The sequence below is a fragment of the Selaginella moellendorffii genome, unplaced genomic scaffold (assembly GCF_000143415.4).
Source record: "Selaginella moellendorffii unplaced genomic scaffold, v1.0 SELMOscaffold_30, whole genome shotgun sequence".
NCBI lineage: Eukaryota > Viridiplantae > Streptophyta > Lycopodiopsida > Selaginellales > Selaginellaceae > Selaginella > Selaginella moellendorffii.
The window spans coordinates 931730-950743 of NW_003314291.1; the positions used below are offsets into that span (position 1 = coordinate 931730).

At 44.7% G+C, this 19014-nt stretch overlaps 3 protein-coding genes across 3 annotated transcripts; 2 read left to right on the forward strand and 1 right to left on the reverse strand.

The window, feature by feature from the left end:
* Positions 1-211: 211 nt before the first annotated feature.
* Positions 212-1771, reverse strand: LOC112348553. Its single transcript, XM_024681320.1, has one exon. The coding sequence runs from the start codon at positions 1387-1389 to the stop codon at positions 478-480; it is 912 nt and encodes a 303-aa protein (XP_024537088.1). The 5' UTR covers positions 1390-1771; the 3' UTR covers positions 212-477.
* A 700-nt stretch (positions 1772-2471) lies between these two features.
* LOC9646590 (L-ascorbate oxidase) lies at positions 2472-4847 on the forward strand. The gene is made up of 5 exons (XM_002976241.2): positions 2472-2829; positions 2925-3017; positions 3093-3311; positions 3414-3620; positions 3785-4847. Exons 1-5 carry the CDS (start codon positions 2563-2565, stop codon positions 4745-4747), a joined length of 1749 nt encoding a protein of 582 aa, XP_002976287.1. The 5' UTR covers positions 2472-2562; the 3' UTR covers positions 4748-4847.
* A 1527-nt stretch (positions 4848-6374) lies between these two features.
* Positions 6375-8893, forward strand: LOC9646591 (ABC transporter D family member 2, chloroplastic). The gene is given in 9 exon segments (XM_024681179.1): positions 6375-6557; positions 6607-6796; positions 6842-6909; positions 6969-7295; positions 7347-7511; positions 7578-7895; positions 7898-8050; positions 8113-8598; positions 8650-8893. Coding segments are annotated over 9 exon segments (2064 nt in total). The 3' UTR covers positions 8824-8893.
* Positions 8894-19014: the final 10121 nt, after the last annotated feature.

Genomic DNA, 19014 nt, shown 5'->3' on the forward strand with positions numbered 1-19014 from the left:
TGCTTGACTTACTTTTGTCTTCTGAGCTTATTCACATGTCTACAAAAGCCTCCAGACACACCGATGTGGCGTGCCTCTAGGAAGTATGTTGGCATTGCAGGGAAGTTCGAACACCCCGTGAGTCTGTGCATAGAACATTCACAAAGACTCTAGGCTTGGAGACCAGGATGGCAGTTTTGTAGGTAGAAGCTCGAGAGTTGGATGTAGAAAAGTCCAAAATTGAGCTTAATTTACGGGTGAAATTTCAATGGTCAACATTTATGGACTGTCATTGACTGTTATTGACTATGTTCACTTGGCATTGACTCTGCCAGAGTTTTTGAGAGTCTTTTGAAGCGAGCTTTCGACGACGTTCTTTTGAGGCGAGCTCGTCTGCTCGTACGGCCGTGGTACAGGATAATCGGATCTTGGAGAAAGACTAGGGCAGTCGCGAAGCCTCGGACTTCTTGGAGAGAGGTAGAACTTCTTGACTCATTCTTATTTCCATCTCTTGGATTCCCACGTCTCGGCCAATGCCACTGCTTGCTCGAGCGTCTGGGGATTGTGATCATCCACGCCCATTCGGACGCTACACTTGAGGCCGTGCACGTAGTACGCCACCTTGTCCTCATCGCTCAATCCGGGCAGCCGCGACACCAGCTTGCAAAACCGTGAGCTATACTCCCTCACCGACTTGAGCTGCCGGAGATCCATGAGCGCGAACTTGGCCTCGCGCTGGTAATTCGCGGGCATGAAGAACTTGAGGAACGCGTCCCGGAAATCCTCCCAGCTGCCCACCATGGCGGAGCTGGAGCTGGAGTTCTTCCACCAGAAGTAGGCCGCGTCCTTGAGATGGTAAGTCGCGATCAACACTTTCTCGTCCGGGCTAGCCTGGCCGATTCGAAAGTAGCTCTCCACCTTGTGGAGCCACTCCCAGATCACCTCGGCGTCGCGCTCGCCGCGGTAGATCGGGATCCTTGGCGGTTGGTGGTGCTCCTGATGGATGCGCGAATCGAAGGAGCCATTGGAGCTTTGATCCGAGGGGCTGCTGCCGCCCTTCTCCTGGTCGTGGAAGCTGTAGCTCTCGATGGTCTCCTCTTGCAAATCTGGGTATGGAGGAGGAGGTGAAGGAGCCACATTGGATTCTCTGTGCTTGGCCATGGTGTCGAGATTGGAGACGAACACCTTGGTGGTGTGCTCAAAGAGATTGGAGCTAGAAGTACCTCGCGGGATTGGAGAGAGCGACGAGGATGGCTGCTTGCTCCTCGCGGTGGCACCGGCGGCGACCTTGAGGCTCAGCACCTCCGCCGAGAGCCGCGCCAGGAACACATTGAGCTCCGCCATGACGCCCTCGAGCGATTCCAGCCGCCGCTCCAGCTCCTCCTGCCGATCCTCGCTGGTGGGTTTCATCACGGGATCCACCCAAGCTGCGCGGATCGAGACGATTCGGAGATGAGCGATGATGATCCACGCACAAAAGCCCCAAATGTGCTATTTGAAAATGGATAGTACTGTCGGTGCGGTGATGGCGATGAATCGCCAGCCCGCCAGCGCGATCTGATTCAAATACTTTCCCCATAATCACCGCGCTATGTATTCCAACGCGCGGTACAGCGCGGTAACTGCAGCCGTACCGCGCGGTACCGCGCGGTACAGTGCGGTAGCACGCGCTAACTTAACTTCCAGGTTTGGTCGGCCAATCCACATCAGTCGCCAGATCTCTGCACGTTGCTGGTTTGATTTTTGTTTCCTCGATCAGTACACACGTGATTGCTGCTGCTAGATCACTCGATCACCACTGCATCACTGGAAAAGAAAACAAAGAAAGAAACGATAAAACAGAGTAAAGACACATTTGTTTTGCTTGTGTTCTTGTCTGGATCACAGAGCACAAACAAAAAGCTCTCAGACGCAAGCAGAGCGCGAGACTTCTCTCTCTTTCGCGATCGATCCCGCTTTCCAAAACTCTCCTTTCCCAAACTCTAGCCAAAAATTCCGCGGGAGAGACAGGCATTGAAGACACGACATGAACAGTCATGGGATCCATCAACCGTAGCGTCATACGTATGCTCTACCCAGGAGAGTCTTGATCCATCCAATTCTATAATAGAAGTTCCAAGCTAAGAGTCCGAGAATGAGAGGGAAAAGATAAAAGCGTAGATGTGATTGAAGCGTTTTGGAAAGGAATCCTCATTGTTTCTGAGTGCGCTCGCACGAGAGTTACTCTTCTTGTTGCTTTGTGTGACTAGTATGTATGGTCGCAATACGAAGCCTCTTCCACGGGCTCTCAAAGTCAAGCCTCCAGACTCGATCAAGATTGCTCTAAACGCGGAGTTGATCGAATCGTTTTACAGTTCCTCTTCTTCTTTTTCCGGTCCTTGATTCCCATCCCAATCGTTGTCACTTCTTCCTCCTGCGCGATCCGATCGATCCTTAGCTGGAGAGCATTCTCCAGAGGAAGTCTCTTTTCTCCTTCCAAACTCCCCAATATCTGCAGGAAATACCGTCCTTTTGATGGAGATCTTCCCTCTTCTTCTCTAGCTCGCGGTGATTCGAGCGAGCGAGAGAAAGGAGCAAGAGGAAATGGAGAAGATCACGGCCCTGGTGCTAGCGACTGCGGTGGTGATAGCCTGGATCGCCCCGCCCGCGCGAGGCGAGGTGAGGAGCTTCCAGTGGAAGGTGGAGTACATCTACTGGGCTCCGGATTGCGTGGAGACGGTGGTGATCGGGATCAATGGGCAGTACCCGGGGCCGACGATCCGCGCCACCGCGGGCGACACCATCCGCGTGGAGCTGGAGAATGGAATGAGCACCGAGGGCCTCGCCATCCACTGGCATGGAATTCGCCAGGTTAGAGCAAAGAGTTTCCTCTCGATTGGATCATCGATTTCCAGAGAGAAGAGAGTGGTGTTCTAAAGATGATGATGATGATGATGATCTCGCAGATTGGAACTCCCTTCTACGATGGCGTCCCATTCGCATCCCAATGCCCGATCAATCCCGGCGAGACATTCACATACGAGTTCGTGGTGGACAGAGTGAGTGAGTGATTGATTGAGCTCGAAGATCAAGCACTGATTTTTCTATCCATTTTTTCCTCTGATCGCTGGCAGCCAGGAACTTACTTCTATCACGGGCACTATGGCTTGCAGCGCTCGGCCGGGCTGTACGGATCTCTCATCGTCGACCCCGTGCCGAGCGACGCCGTACCATTCACTTACGATGGCGAGCTCAGCATCGTCCTCAACGACTGGTGGCACCGATCGATCTACAGCCAGGAGACGGGCCTGTCGCAGCTGGGCAGCGCGTTTCGATTCGTGGGCGAGCCCCAGGTAAGCAAACATCGCGATCGCGACAGGGGGATCGATCGTTTATCGGTCGATCGATGCGAAAAGTTTCGAGCTAAAACGAATCACACTGTTTTGCTGGCGCAGTCGCTGCTGATCGAGGGTCGCGGTCGCTACAACTGCTCATTGATTCCCGCGGCGCCATCGTCTCCACCCCTGTCGGGCGATGTAATGTCGTGTAACAGCTCCCGGCCGCAGTGCGCGATGCATGCCCTCGCCGTACGGCCGGGGCTGACGTACCGACTGCGCATCGCCAGCGTCGCCTCATTGTCATCGCTCAACTTTCTCCTTGAGGTACGGTACCCCATCTTCCATAGCTTCGTACTCTCATCCGTACATACCTTTCGCCATTTCGTCTCAACACCCTTTTCGTACTCTCTCTCTCTCTCTCTCTCTCTCTCTCTCCCTCTCTCGTGGATTGAGCTTGACATGGATGAATTTTTGCGCTGCGCGATCAGGGTCACAACATGACGCTGGTGGAAGCCGACGGCCACTACGTTACACCCGTGGAGATCTCCAACCTCGACATCTACTCGGGCGAGACATACTCGGTGCTCGTCACCGCCAACCAAGATCCATCGCGCAGCTACTGGGCGGCGGTGAATGTGCGCGGGAGGAGGCCGGCCACTCCTACAGGCCTCGCGATCCTGAGCTATGGCGATGGAAGCTCGAGCTCGGCGCCACCGAGCACTCCCTCGCCGCAGAGCCCCGCCTGGGACGACTTCGCCTACAGCGTTGCCCAGGCCAGGCGCGTGGTCTCGCGGCCGGGCTTCCAGATCCCTCTCCCGGAGCGAGCAAACGTTAGACTGATGCTCCTCTCGACCCAGAACCGGATCGATGGCAAGATCAAGTGGGCGATCAACAACGTCTCCTACGTCCCGCGCGCCACGCCCGTGATCGCGGCCTTCCAGTTCAACCTCACCACCGCCTACGATCTCGCCGCCTCCCCGCCCCGCGATTTCTCCAGGGGCTACAAGATCCGGAACGCGCCCCCGAATCCCAGCGCCATCCAGGGGAGCGGCGTCTACACCTTCCGCCACAACGACGTGGTGGACGTGGTGCTCCAAAACTCCAACACGCTCGTCCCAAACAACAGCGAGATCCATCCCTGGCACTTGCACGGCCACGATTTCTGGGTTCTTGGGTATGGCAGCGGGATCTACCGTCCGCACCGCCACGCCAGCACGCTCAACTTCGTCAACCCGCCAATGCGCAACACGGTCGCGGTGTTCCCGTACGGGTGGACGTACCTCCGTTTCCGCGCGGACAACCCCGGGGTGTGGGCGTTCCATTGCCACATTGAATCACATTTCCATATGGGAATGGGGGTCATGTTTGCCGAGGGCGTTGACCGCCTCCCTCGAATCCCGGCACAAGCTCTGGGCTGTGGCTACACCAAGGCGCTCTTCACAGCGCCCTAATTCGAAGTTTAGATTCTGCCAACTTGGTTTCTATGCCAAAATGAAGTGCTTAGTAAATTGGTTGAACTGGTCCAGGGAGGAGGAGTCTGTGGTGCTGCTAGATGAGGACCTTTCATCTCTGCTGTAACTACTTGCTTCAATGTGGATATACCACCAACCTAATTCACTTCTAATATGATTTCTTTAATGCATCCCAAGATACATGCTTCCTGAAATCTATTTTACTAGTGAAACTTCCAGTTATGAGATATTCCAAAATAGACGCTCAACTGGAGGCATGAGCCCACGTTTCAGTTGAACTTTTGCAGTTGGCCTTCAATATGCAATATATTGTAAGTAAATTTTAGATTTATTGTAATTAATATATAATATAAAGTCTTAGGAATGGATTTTATTAAAAATGTTTATAATTTTTATAAAACCTTTCTAAACTCAAAATTTTTATAATATATTTTTTAAAAATAATATTAATTTTTTATTGAAAAACTAATAATTTGCTGCATGAATCATATTGAGATTTATTTAGGATAATATGTCTCATTATAAGAACAAAGAGTTGTAAGGATTTGAAATATAATAAACACTAGGATAAATGTGTGTAAGATTCTTAATAGCCACTTTTCCACATCTTGATACAACTTTTAAGCACTAGATCACTATATATATCTGGCAATAACAGCATATTCCATATCAATTTCTCTGCTTTGAGCAACTATATTTAACAAAACTATCAATGATGTTCTCTTAACATGTTTTAAATCACTGTCATAGATCTCCCAAACTTGATGAATCTAGCTGATGTTACTATGGGTGATATAACGAGCAAGAACAATCGCGAGCTCAATCGCTCCTATCCAAAAACAAAGTTTTTAGCAGCTACAAAGCAAGAAAATAAACAGCAAGAACAATTGCGAGCTCAATCACTCCTGTCCAAGAACAAAGTTTTAGCAACTACAAAGGAAAAAAAAGAACGACCAAGAACAATCGCGAGCTCAATCGCTCCTATCTGAGACATCATATGTGCTGCTCGCAAACATATTTGAGTCGTCTTTAAAACAGATGATCACTAGAGCTCGGCTATTTTTTATAAGCATTGGAGTTAGCTACGTTCGACGGATGTATAGCATTTGACCCGTGGTCTATGTGACGTCTGATTTTACTGATATCATTTCTTCCAGGTAAGAACTGGGAGGATTTCACGATGCAACTGATCTACTATATGGGACCTTTGATGGTTGCATTTCTAGTACGTGAATTTTCTCTTCGAAAACGTTTTTCTTTATCTTTTTCTTCAGGTTTATGTAATCGATGGCGAGCATGGAAGAACATGGTTCCGTTTTTCCTGAGAGATTCTACTACAATATCCACACTTCGAGAATGTCGATCAAAGAGTTGTGACTGACACACTTCTTCTCCATTATCACTGATCTTTTCCCTTTCAGCTGTATTTGTAGAAGATCAATCCACCAGTCTTGTTGCTTGGACGCACTGGAATTAATTTCGTTCGTAATGAAAGTTTTGGTTAATCTCGTGAGTTGGAATTTTTATGGAGGGATCCACAGGACCATCCTTTAAAAAGAGATCAAGCTAGGAGTTGAATGGAGAAAAATTCTATGCCGTGGAAGCCATGGCGTTTGCAGCGTCGGATTCAGCAGCGTCATCGAGAGGGCAATACAACCAAGGCCTTGATTCTGCTTGCTGCAAAGTTCGATCCAGGATATCATTTCTCAAGCTTCGCCGGGTGAATGCTATAGCTCTGGAAGCAGCAGTGAAAGAAGATCCGGAGCAGTTGTCCCCATTGATAACACCAGTAAGTCTCTTGGATTCACATTGAGCTCTCATTGTCTTTGTCTTTGCAGAAACGAACTACAGACTTTCAAACACTCTTTCGGAGATTTTGCAAAGTTGCTCAACCTTACTGGCTCGACTCCAAGGAGGGTAACCAGGCAATCCTCCGATTAGCGAGTGTTTTTGCTCTTACGCTTGCTTCCACGGGGACGAGCGTGGCATTTAGCTACCTTGGAAGGAGTTTTGACAACGCCTTGACAAGTAAGTGTTTCCAGATCTGTCAGATTTCCTTAAACTTTTCTCCAGGTAAGAATCGAGAGGAGTTTTTCAAGCAGCTGATCTATTATTTGGGGCTCCTGGTCGCAGCACTTCCAGTAAGTCGTTTGTATGTTTGTGTCTTTTTCAGCGTGTAATTAACTCGACTATCTTCGAGGTTTATGTTATCCGCGGATACGCACAAGATACTCTTGCTCTTCGATGGCGAGCTTGGATGACGAAACGCTACATGGCTCAGTATTTTTCTCAGAGATCCTATTACAACATCCAATCTCTAGCACTCATCGACAATCCGGATCAGAGAGTTGTGGATGATATTGACTCGTTCACTGGCACGGCGCTTAGATTTAGCATGACGCTGTTCCATTCCATCACCGATCTGGCGTCCTTTAGCGGAATTCTATACCGAATTTATCCACCACTGTTTGGTGTCTTGCTGGTTTACTCCATTGGTGGCTCTTGCATTACTTTCCTACTTGGAAAGGTATGGTTTTATCTTGTTGCTTTCAGCGAGTTTGTGATGTTTTTCTTGCAGGATCTCATGAACTTGAATTTCATCCAAGAAAAGAGCGAAGCAGATTTTCGATATGGATTGGTGCGAATTCGAGAAAATGCAGAGTCCATCGCGTTTTATGGGGGAGAAAAGGATGAACTTCAGTTGCTGCTGGAACGTTTTAAGCAAGCTTTATCCAACTACAGTGTAAGTTTTGCTGGTTTTTCCATTGTGATTCTTTCGACAATGTAAGTTACTGCATTGTCTTTGCAGAAACTACTCATAGCTTCGCGAAACTTAAGATTTTTCCAAATTTTCTACAACAACTTGATCCAAATCCTGCCCGCCGCCGTGGTGGCTCCGTTCTACTTTGCTGGAAAAGTCGACTTTGGGATCGTCAGTCAGTCTTTCCATGCTTTCAGCTCCGTTCTCGACGACCTCTCCTTGGTCGTGGACGATTTTCAATCGCTTAGTTCCTTCTCCGCGGTCGTCGATCGCCTTGGTACACTTTCCTTCGTTTGCTTGGTTCTCTTCGAGCTACCTTTACATTCACAGGTGAATTCAGTGACATATTGGATCAACAAGGCGTAGTGAATGCTTCGGAGCCAAGCACCATCAAATCGATCGAGACCACGGAAAGCGAGGTTCTTATAGAAGTTTCGACCTTGACACTGTTGTCTCCTCAACAGACACTGACTCTTGTCGAGGGGCTCTCTTTCAGGATGATCGCTGGACAAAATCTTCTGGTCTGTGAATTTCTCAAAGTTTCTTCGTTGCTATCAGATGAATAACTCGGGTTTAAGACCAGATAACTGGCCCCAGTGGAAGTGGCAAGACATCGTTCTTGAGAGCTATCGCAGGACTGAGGAAATCCGGGCAAGGAACCATAGCAAGAAACGCTGCCATGGATGTATTCTTCGTGCCGCAAAAGCCATACATGACTCTTGGAACACTCCGGCAACAATTGCTATATCCAACTTGGAGCACAGACGGGGAGAAAAAACACGATCATGGTAGCGAGAATTTTGGTCTTTTACTGCTCGTGAATCTATCGGAAGTGTGCTCTCATGATCCAGAATCCAAGCACAGCGATGCCGACTTGATGGAAGTCTTGCGTAGAGTGAAGCTTGAACAGCTCCTGGAACGCTCGATTCACTTGGACGCGAATGCCGACTGGTCCAGTGTCTTGTCACTGGGAGAGCAACAGCGCCTGGCTTTTGCTCGATTGCTTCTATCAAAACCAAAGCTTGCGCTCCTGGATGAAGCAACCAGTGCCATAGACGAAGCAACTGAGGTAAAAGCTTGTCTCTTTGGTTCTCTTCTAAGATCTAGTCACTCTACGCAGGCTTACTTGTATCGACTTCTCCTAGAATCCGGAACTTGTGTGATGAGCGTTGGGCATCGCAGCACGCTTCGCGAATTCCACACGCACTTGCTCTTCTTTTCCCCGCGAATCTCCGGGACGAGTATCTCGGAGTGGTCATTACAAGACCTTCCTCAAAGAACCAGCTTTGAGTAGCAGTAGTTCTTCGTCCATTGCAGTGGATAAGTGGAAGACTGGCTTTTGGGAATGCGAGCAAGCAAGCGCTTTGCAGCCTTGCTATAGTGTGGCGAAGCTCCAGCAGCTCCATGCACCGATCTGTCGCAAGTTTGGAGCTGTGGAGGAAGCGGCTGCGGTGTTTGATAGCATCCAGCGTCCAAACGTCTTCTCGTGGAACAACACCGTCACGGTGTATGCACAGCGACGCCATGTCCGAGAGGAACTCCGTGTCCTGGAACACAATGGTGACGGGCTATGCCCAGACTGGGTATCTCACACAGGCTGCTCGAGAGAATGCCACAGCATGGAGTGGTTTCGGTCAGTGCTTTGGTCGTGGGCTTTTCACCATACCAAGCTCGGGCATATCATCAAACAAATCTCGGAACTCTCGCATATGCCCATTCACGGCATAGGCAGCCAACATAGCCGTCCAAGACACAGCATTGAGCTCTGGAAACCGATCAAAAAGCGTCCTTGCGTTCTCGAGCTGACCCATCTGACCCAGCGAGTCGATCATAGCAGTCCATGAGACAACGTTCCACGCTGGCATTCTCTCAATCCAAGTTATGAGGCTGGACGATTCTCTCAAAAGTAGCCTCTCAAAAAATAGTCGAGTATTTTCCTCTGCTTGCTCGGTTTGGCCGGGATTTGGGATGAGTTTGCAAGCATACATAAATCGTGGAACCTTGTAGTCCATTGTCATGCCACAAATGGAGATTTGGTAGTTCCTTGCAGGGATTCCATGGAAGATATCCAATCCTTCCAGGCTTCCATGGTTCCTAGCAAAGTCCTAGAACATTTTGTAACCATTTTTCAGCTCATTATATTCCTTCCTCCTTATAAGAAATCTTTGCCCTCAAAGATAGCATCACAACCAAACTTGCCAAGTTTGATTCACAAACTTGTAGGGATTTGTTGGAGCAAATACTTACATCCTTTTACTTCTTTTATGAACTATTTTTGTTTCAAACTTCTAAAGAAGAATTCCCTACCTATCATCCTTAGCACCTTGTAAGGCTTTTTATTTTTCTACTCATACAATCTTTGAGGAGCCTCCCATAAAATAATCTTTTAAGAGAGATTCCAACAAGTAGCATGCCTTCTAGAGCTGAGAAGGCATGCTACTCTATGTATTGCAGGTAAATTGGAGTCAATTCTTATGGAATGATTGTTTCTTTATGGATCAAGTTACACTAGTTATGTCATAAGTTGCTAGTAGCAAGGTAGTTCAAAGGAAGCTGGGGTTGAGTATCTTGGCCTTGTACTTGGGTGTCACACCTGTCTCACTAAGAGTTGATAAGAAATTTGTGAGAAATTTCAAAGCACTATAATTTTTCTTCTCTTATGTTCTTCTTTTTTTCTTTTCCCTTTAAACAGCCATACCTAGCCATGTAAGTTGAGTCCAAAATAGAGTTCGAAATGATGGAGTGCAGAAAGGAGTTTAACATGGAATTTGAGATGGAGTCCAAAAAAGAGTCCAAGATGGAGTTCAAAATGAAGTTTAAGATGGAGCTTAAGGTCAAGTCTAAGATGGAGATTGAGACCAGGTCCAAAATTGAGAACAAAACCAAGATTGAGACTAAGATTGAAACCAAATCTGAATCCAAGTTTGAGTCTAAGGGTGAAAGCCTAAAGGTATTGTCTCCCAAAACCCTAAGGGGTTTGGGGAGCTCCAAAAGGATAATAGAGAGAGGACTCCAATAAAATTAATTTTGCAAGGAAAAGTTAGTGTGACCAAGGAAGGTTATATTTATATAGTGGATGATGATATAACTATTGAGGAGTCCAAAGTTAAAGTGAACATAGATGAATAAATGAGGTAATTTAATGAAGTGTTCAAGAGTTAATTCTAGCTTCCTTGGGAGATCGATGCTCGATGCTCCCAATCTAAATATGGGGTAGCACTACCTACTTAGATAGCTGGTGTGGTTTAATGGAACCTCACTCCAACCACATGGCTAGAGCTCCAAGAGGTGGAAGGTGGGAAGAGTACTCACAAGTTTCATGTTTGGTTATGGTATTTTGAAATATTGTCCTAAAATTTTAAATTGTAGAAATGAAAAAGAGCAATCCTCTTGTGTAGTAACCAAGAATACAGTCACGTGGCAAGGAAGTCCCAAGACTTAGTGGTCAGACCTTTGAGCCTTGACCCAATGGCAATGTTAACGAGCATGACTATATATAGAAAGAGATTTAATAGGGACAAAAAAAAAGATATTGGGGAAGGATGTTCTTTATGTCTTTGATAGGGAAGGGTGTTCCCCATGTCTTTGAGCATCCTAAGGATGATATATTGTAGTATAAGATAACCACTCATGGACGAATATGAGACTTTGGGAGATGAAATTATGGTATGGGTGGTTTTGAATTACTCACGAGACAAAGGTGAATGGATATAGCATTAGCGTAATTGACTGATATGTTAGTGGTACCTTTGGGTGTTTGTCATGGGATTGGACATGTGGAGCACTTAGACCAAATGCAAAGGCTAAATAGTATAGATGTCATTCATAAGACTAATATATCCCCTAATAGAATGGAAAATTTAATTGCTTACAGAGTGTTATACTAAATAACTATGGACTAGCTTATTTGCCACTCATAGCAAACTTAAAGGAGGTTTATTTTTACCTATAGTAATATGGAACAACTTATAGTAACCACTTAAACTAACATTAATCTTGCTAACTTGAAGTGTAACTTTGAGTTGTTAATGTGCCTCACTCACGAGCCCAAGCACAAACTCATGCAAATGATACATCTCAATCCATCCTATATGCCCAAGCGCAAGCTCATATAATATGGTATGGTGATCAAAGTGGGTCATGGTGTTCACACTTCGTGAGAAATTGTCATAAATGTGACTATAAATATTAAAAGTTTCTGATCAACAAGTCTTTTTGGATATTCTTCTTTTATTGCCATGATGGCAAGAGGTCACTCCCCATTTTACATTCCATAGATATGCCTAACTCGCCAATCTAGACACTTTCTATAAATAGTTATTGGGACCGAACATATAAAGCATGATAGCAAAGGTGTTTGGCAAATACGGTAAGCTATCCTATAACAATATTAATGGACTAAACTCAATATACGAGGGTTCTTGTTAAATTAGTGCAAAGATAGAGCAAAAGAAAACTAAAAGTTGGGCCAAGTATACTCAGCAAGAAACATATAAAAGTTCTTACCTTATATTTGTTTGGCTAAGTACAGATGTTAAGCTCAATTTACTAAAAGGGGTTGAAAAATGAACCAACAATACTAACCTGTTGCCATTATAGCAGTAAGGAAAGAATATCCAAAAGGACTTACTGACAAGTAATTTCTAATACCTGCAGTCACATTTTCAACATGCTTGATGAACAAGCATGGAACAATCTAAAAAACAATCTAAAAAAAGATAAAAAAAGAATTGACATATGGTAAATATCATGATACGTAGAAGTGTTGAGACCGAGTCCAAAATCAAGTCTGAGATGGAGGTTAAAGCCAGGCCCAAGATGGAGGCTGAGACAAAGCTTGAAATGGAGTTCAAATCTAAGTTTGAGATTGAGTTCAAGTTCAAGTTTGAGATTGAGACTGAATCTAAGTCCAAGTCCAAGTCTGAGGGTGAAAGCCCAAAACAATTATCTCCCAGACTTTGGGGGGTTTAATAAATCCCTACAGGATAAAAGGGGTGGAAGACTTCAGTGGAACTAGTGTGGCCAAGGAAGGCTAATGTGACTATCAAAACTAAAGTGAATATAAATGGATAAGTAGGGTGATTTAGTGAAGTGTTCAAGAGTTAACTTGAACTCCCCCGAGAGATCAAATAGTAAATATTCCCAATCTAAATATAAATGACACTATTTACTTGGATACCTTGTGTGGTTTATCAAAACTTCACTCTAACCATATGGGTGGGGCACTCTAGTGGCAGAACTTTCACACATTATTTAAAAATTCCCTTTGATGGCAATACATATTAGCAATACATGCCAGCAATACAAGTGGACCACCTAGTCATGGCAAGCCATCAGAGACTGAGTTGTTCCTTGTACCATGGGTGAAAGTAAATTTCTCTTGGGTTTGCTATAATTGGCAAATAAGTTGATCTGTAGTTGTTTAGCACAGCACTAATGGATCCTTTCTAGGCATAATTATAAGTGAACCACACTAGGCCCTAGAGGTCCCAATCACAAAGAAGCTCAATGTCAAGTGAGACCATTCATCATTGATGTAAGGTTTCATATTCTCTCTCTTTTTCCCAACAGCACTACATATGATTGATGCCTAGTGAGTAAGAAGCTCCTTGTCTTGATGCTTGATCGATAAAAGGAAGTGCTGTAATAGCCATTGCAAATAGGAATTCATGACTGATGCATATCCTGTAGGCTATGTGCCTCTCCTTCAACACAAGCTCTAGCTTCCAAATGACTAAGAGAAGCAAAAAGAGTTAGTTGAATTCAACATTATGCATCCTGTCACCTTTTTGCCACTCTATCAACACAAGCTCTAACTTCCCGGATTCCAGCCAAGAGAGATCATAATCTTGAAGAAAGAGTTGGGCAAATTTGACATCATGCAAGATGAGTGCTTATATAATCCTTCCTTCTTGTTTGTTCTTTCTTTGTCTACCTGGACTACACTCCCTATGCAACAAATGATGGTGGAATGTACTTGTCTTGGTAATCTAGAGACAAGATCTCAACACTATAATGGGTTCTCACACACTTTTTTTATACATTTTGATTTGTTCCAGTGGACTAACATATCCAATGGGAGTGTGTACCATCCAAACTCGAAGGCATGCTTTAATCTATGTAAGGAGAGGAGATCCACTAAGATATTCCTCTCAATTTAGTGGTTTGAAGCTCTATATAAAGATTAAATATATAATTTTTTTATAATGAGAAATTAACTCTTGCATACCTCTGAATTCCAGGATAAAGTCTGTGCTGCCTTCTACATTGTGCTCCTTAGACTCATTATGTTCTAGAATGGAATCTATAATATAAAGAAAGAGAAAAGTGGTACACCACCTATCATGGTTAGAGATGTTGTTTTGTTTTACAAGTCATTGAGGCTGTTATGTCCATAGAATCCCACCACTAGCTTTTGTATATATATCTATATGATTATATATCTATATAATCATCTGTAGTCAAATATAAAATTAAAACCTTTAGGAGCAATCATTAAAATTCAAACATATGAATGAACTGCTTGGTAGCTCACACTATCATCCTCAGTCTCTTCTCTTTTGCATGCTCTTCAAAGTCAACTCAAAATCAGTCAATTTCACTAGGAATGTGGATTTGTCATCAAAAAAGACTCACTGGATAAGTGAGTATGGTTGGGTGACTAGCTGGTTATAAAGCTGAGACATGCATGCAAAAGCAAAAGAAGAGTTCCACTTGTTAGGCCTTGTGCCTTGTACTGTTGCAATGAAAGCATTCATGTTGCTTTGAACCTAGATTGCTCCCATGCCTCTTGACAGGAGTGGTGCAAACAAACACCATTAACCCAAACAGTGTTCACCAAACATATGGTATGATAACTATGGCTGTAGCTACTGAAACCAGCTCGTGGCTCCTGAAGACCTCATGCATAAAGGACATGCAACCATGGTGAGCAATGGGAGACTTGCTTGAAGAAAACGTGGTGGCTTGAGTAACGGTCTTGGCTCTTTCCAGCTATCGATCTCAAGGTTTTTAGCACCTCTATCCTACACTTGAAACTGTCAACAAAAAGCCTCACCTTATAGCAATGGTTGCTATTTTCGGCCACCACATCCAAAACATCTTTATTGTCTTCATTAGTGTATCCTCCAGCTGCATTTCCAGATACTGGACACAGACTGGCAATCCTTTCAAGGGTCTAGTAGCTCTCCATGTCATTCACAATCTGGAGCTCTTCTTTCGCTATTTAGATCTTTCTTTATCTTCACGCATCGCACTGGTTCACAGCATTGTTCTTTAGTTGACGAACAAACGCCAGTGAAGCAACCCATACCTCAACCTTAGTCAAATAGTTTTCTGTGGGTACCATGCAGTCTTCACATTGAACATGTCCTCCCTTCTCCACCAACGGCCGCTAATTCTCAATCATCTTTGAAACCATTTCTTGGTGCTTCAAAGCACGAACATAGAGCAACTCTGGCCTGGATGGAGAGCCATTTATCACATACGTTGCAAACGAAATCTTTGCCTTCCTCTTGCTCTAAGCTACACTCTCTATATGTGATTGGGAATCTAGTCTCTAGCTTCAACTAAACATGGCCTCTTGAAAGAAATATTTCCCCAGCTAAAACTAACCAAACCCCAAAACTTCTTAAAACTAGGATAGTCTGTTTTTAGTGTGACATTTCAATCCTTCAGAATCCACTGGAAAAATGTGACATCATCACTTGCCAAGTGGGGTTGATCCATTTTAATTCCTTTCAGCTACACTTCTGTGCTATAACAGAGATCCTCTTATAGATCTGGAAATGCTAAGTGGGAAAAGAATAAAGCATGAGGGTTTGGGTGTTTGGGAGTGTTTTTTGTTTGCAATGGCATCTAGCAAGAAGAAAACTAGGAATTCGTGGAATGGAATGGGCTGTCACACAAGGATCTTGTGAGAACCCTAATACATCACAAACAGAACATATGTTTTTCTTATTCAAGCTTTCCGAGCGACATAGCTTCGCGGTTGAAGCAATCAGCAGCTAGGTATGTCAGCAGGATGGAGCCGAGCTTTCTCCAGAGGTAAACAGACTGTTTCGAATGTTAGATGAGAAGATGAGGACCCGACTGAGTGAACATCTCCATCTTAAATGCAGATGAACTTACTGGTGCAGGTTGTCACAAAGTTCTTCAGCTTGGAATCCAACTAGACGAACTTTGTGGCAACTTGCAAGGCGGAAGACGAGAAAGGGCCTGATAGCCAAGTTTCAATCCAGTGAGAGGTACACCGTCCAAATGCCGCCTGCAACCAAGCCTTAAGGGATCCAAGATCACTGTTGGTTCGCATTCTTTGGAAGTCAAACATGATCTACAGAGCAGTGCTTGTGAGATCTGGTAGGCTTCTACAGCAGTTTATGATCTCGAGAAGAATTGTTTGTGTTTGCTCTTTGTAGGACCTGGATGAGATTCAAGGCTATATTCTTCTCGTGAGTCTTATGGAAAATAACCGTCACTGCGACGATCCATTACTGCCTGGTCACTGCGTAAGTTTTCTCCCTTTTCATTTCTTCCGGTCCATTCAAGTATTAATGCGGAAGTTTTCCAGGTTGCCATAACTTACTTTGTGGATAGACAACGGCCTCCTTCGACAATGCAATGCATGTCTCGAAAGGTCCAGGCTCTGGGAAAACAAGTGCTTGCAAACTTGAACCACGTAGTCACTTCTACTCTTTCAGCGTTGGAACATTTATTATAGAAATCATCTTAAAAACTGTATCCAATTATAATTATAAACTATTTTATTGATAGCTGGTAAGCTTTAGAATTGTATGAAATAGCATCTTGGGTGCAATTCCTATGCAAATGTGGCATGCTTCATAGTAATATTATAATTGACACAATCATGCTATCATGTGCAATTGAAAACAAAAGAATATGTCCAAATAAATAGATTCGGATATTATATTTAGAAATTATAAACATGTTCCCACAATTGTGTGTTGAACTAGAATGGAAAATATATAGTGATCATAACAATAGTCGATTGCACTAGAAAAATGTCTGGGTTTCATCTCTTTACTCCTTAGCAACACCTCCAAGTTTGATAAGCTTCTCTCAGTTGTGATCCTTGCTTGGACCCGGTGGTGTTGTTAGAGTATTCTTGGGAAGCTTTTGGAAAACTTGGCCTTCCAGCAACATCTTCCTGTTGCCCGTCGAATTGATCGCCACTTCACTGTTATTCATTCCAATCCTGAACAAAGATCCACTCACTCCACCATGGCACTCGCAAAGACACGGAGAGAACATCACCATCATCACGAGGAAGACAGCCAGCGCCTGAGTAAATCTCGCCATTCCCAAAGAGCCTAGAACGGATCCGGTCCCTCTAGACGATGATTCTTAGCACTGTGATCGCGTTGTCAAAATCTCCAAAACCGGTGATATGAATCGTCGAGAACGTACCTTGAAAACTCTACTATGATCGCCCGAGTGGAAAAATTCGATGCGTATGCTTGGACATGCCCTACCTATTATTTCTTTTTTTTACGCGAGTCCAGGAACTGCCGTGGAAACAACTTGAACGCGCTACCGCGTAATGAAATCTCTGAGTGTGAAGATTTGCCGTACTCGTGAGTTGCTTCGAGTGCTCTTGCTTCGTCTGAAACTAAGGCACGAGCTCTTGGCAGAGGTTTGCGGACTGGGAACTTGTCTCCCGATACCGCCTTACGAGGCTGTGGTATTTGTCAGTTTCCTGGAACACCTTTTCTATCTCAGAAACTCGTTTATCGCCGTTTCTTTTCCTTGATTGTTTACAACATCACAGGTCCCATTCCTGAAAACATTGGAAACTGCACAAGCTACGAGATCCTGTGAGTATTTCTTTGTCGTGTGTTCACTTATTGATTTCTTTCCGTACTTGATTGCAGTAGAGATCTCTCGTATAACCAGCTGGGGGAGATTCCTTTGAACATCGGCTTTCTTCAAACTAGCTTTGTTGATCTCTTGACTTAGAAACTCATGGAGCAGTATTGCTTTGTCTCTTCCAGGGAACAAACTTGTTGACAACATTCCAGACGTGATCGGCCTTATGCAGGCTCTGGCAGTTTTGTAAGTAATTTTATCTTTGATGTGTTTTAGTTCTCACTTGGTTTTTACAGGGATTTAATAACAATGACCTTGAAGGACCGATTCCTGCTAGCGGCTTTGGCACCGCACCCTGGTAAAGTCAACGATTGTCTTCGTTCTGACCTGGTGCTGAGCGTACGTGGACCGGTTGCATTCTACGCAAGAAAGAAACTGGGGAATAAGCCACAGTTTTGCTGTGAAACGGGTACTCATTTTCAAGTTTGTGTTCTCTAGGTGATGTGGTTGCCTGCGAAACTATCAGAAAACATTCCTGTTCTCTGCAGAATCGAATGCGAACCTGGCTTCCTCCATCCGGATGAACCTTAGGCAAAATAAACTATATTGAGATGTAGAGAGTATAAAAAACAATCGTCTATGCATGCATACAATCAAGCCTATATCCCCTACAGGCCGCGTTCTTCACGAGTTAAATCTGCAAGGAAATTTACTGCATACGAGCAGCCGTCACGGCCGTCAGAATTCTTCTTTGCAACCGAATGTCAAGTATTCTGGAACCTGCGATCGCTCTCTTCGCTGTTGTTGTAAATTTCTTTGCCCATACGTCAAACTCCTTTCTCAGAGTCTTACCAGATGAAAAAAAGCGCCAGATTCTTTCTCGTATATATAAATTTTCCCTTGTATATATACACTGTGTATGCTTTCAATACATGTTGATGGTGGCTTTAGTAAGCATGGATCTTCTCCCCAAAAGGCCTATATATCTATATATCTATATGCTGTTTTGATAGTCTCCTGGTGCCCAACTTGAAGCATGAGGATGGATCAAAATGCAAGGCCTTGGTATATGATCCAGTTGCCAAGACCGAAGTCGACCACCACTGCCTCCAAAATGTAGTCGTGCAGCAAGAATCCGTCCATATGTCTTTTCTTTCTTCTTGGTGGCAATGCTGACTCTCCTATTAAATTGTCATGTGTGGGTTTCATGTAGCTTTCCTCTTGACCAGTCTGATCTATCCAGTTCTTAAGCGGCGAGAATTGCATGCTCCAATGATCGTTTCAAAGCTCTCATGGTTTGGAGGTTCATGGTTTGGTTTCTAAAACTTTTCTTAAGATCAGTGAGTTCCGGCCATGGCCCATGCCCGCCAGGCCCTCGCCTGTCCAAATGGCAAACACATTTGCGCCTGAGGCGCAGACTGAAAAGTACGTATCATCAAACATCATCGTCAACAAAAGATATATGTAGGTGGAGGGCATTCAAGGCCCCCAAAAAGGACCCCTCTCCTTTGTGATTCCCAACGTTCGCTTGGGGAGCAATCGCTGGATCAGCAAAAGTGGCTCCAAAAAGGACTGGATGGATGGATCCATAAAACCAAAAGTTTCGATCAAGGAAAAGGAGCACCATGCCACTACATGCGTGAGATTATATCACAAAAGC

Excerpts from the sequence above, each read along its gene's own strand:
- LOC9646590 (XM_002976241.2), top strand. The coding sequence starts at position 2,563 with ATGGAGAAGATCACGGCCCTGGTGCTAGCGACTGCGGTGGTGATAGCC. Across the intron at positions 2,830-2,924 it reads ACTGGCATGGAATTCGCCAG|ATTGGAACTCCCTTCTACGA; the intron begins GTTAGAGCAAAG and ends ATGATCTCGCAG. Across the intron at positions 3,018-3,092 it reads ACGAGTTCGTGGTGGACAGA|CCAGGAACTTACTTCTATCA; the intron begins GTGAGTGAGTGA and ends GATCGCTGGCAG.
- LOC112348553 (XM_024681320.1), bottom strand. The coding sequence starts at position 1,389 with ATGAAACCCACCAGCGAGGATCGGCAGGAGGAGCTGGAGCGGCGGCTG.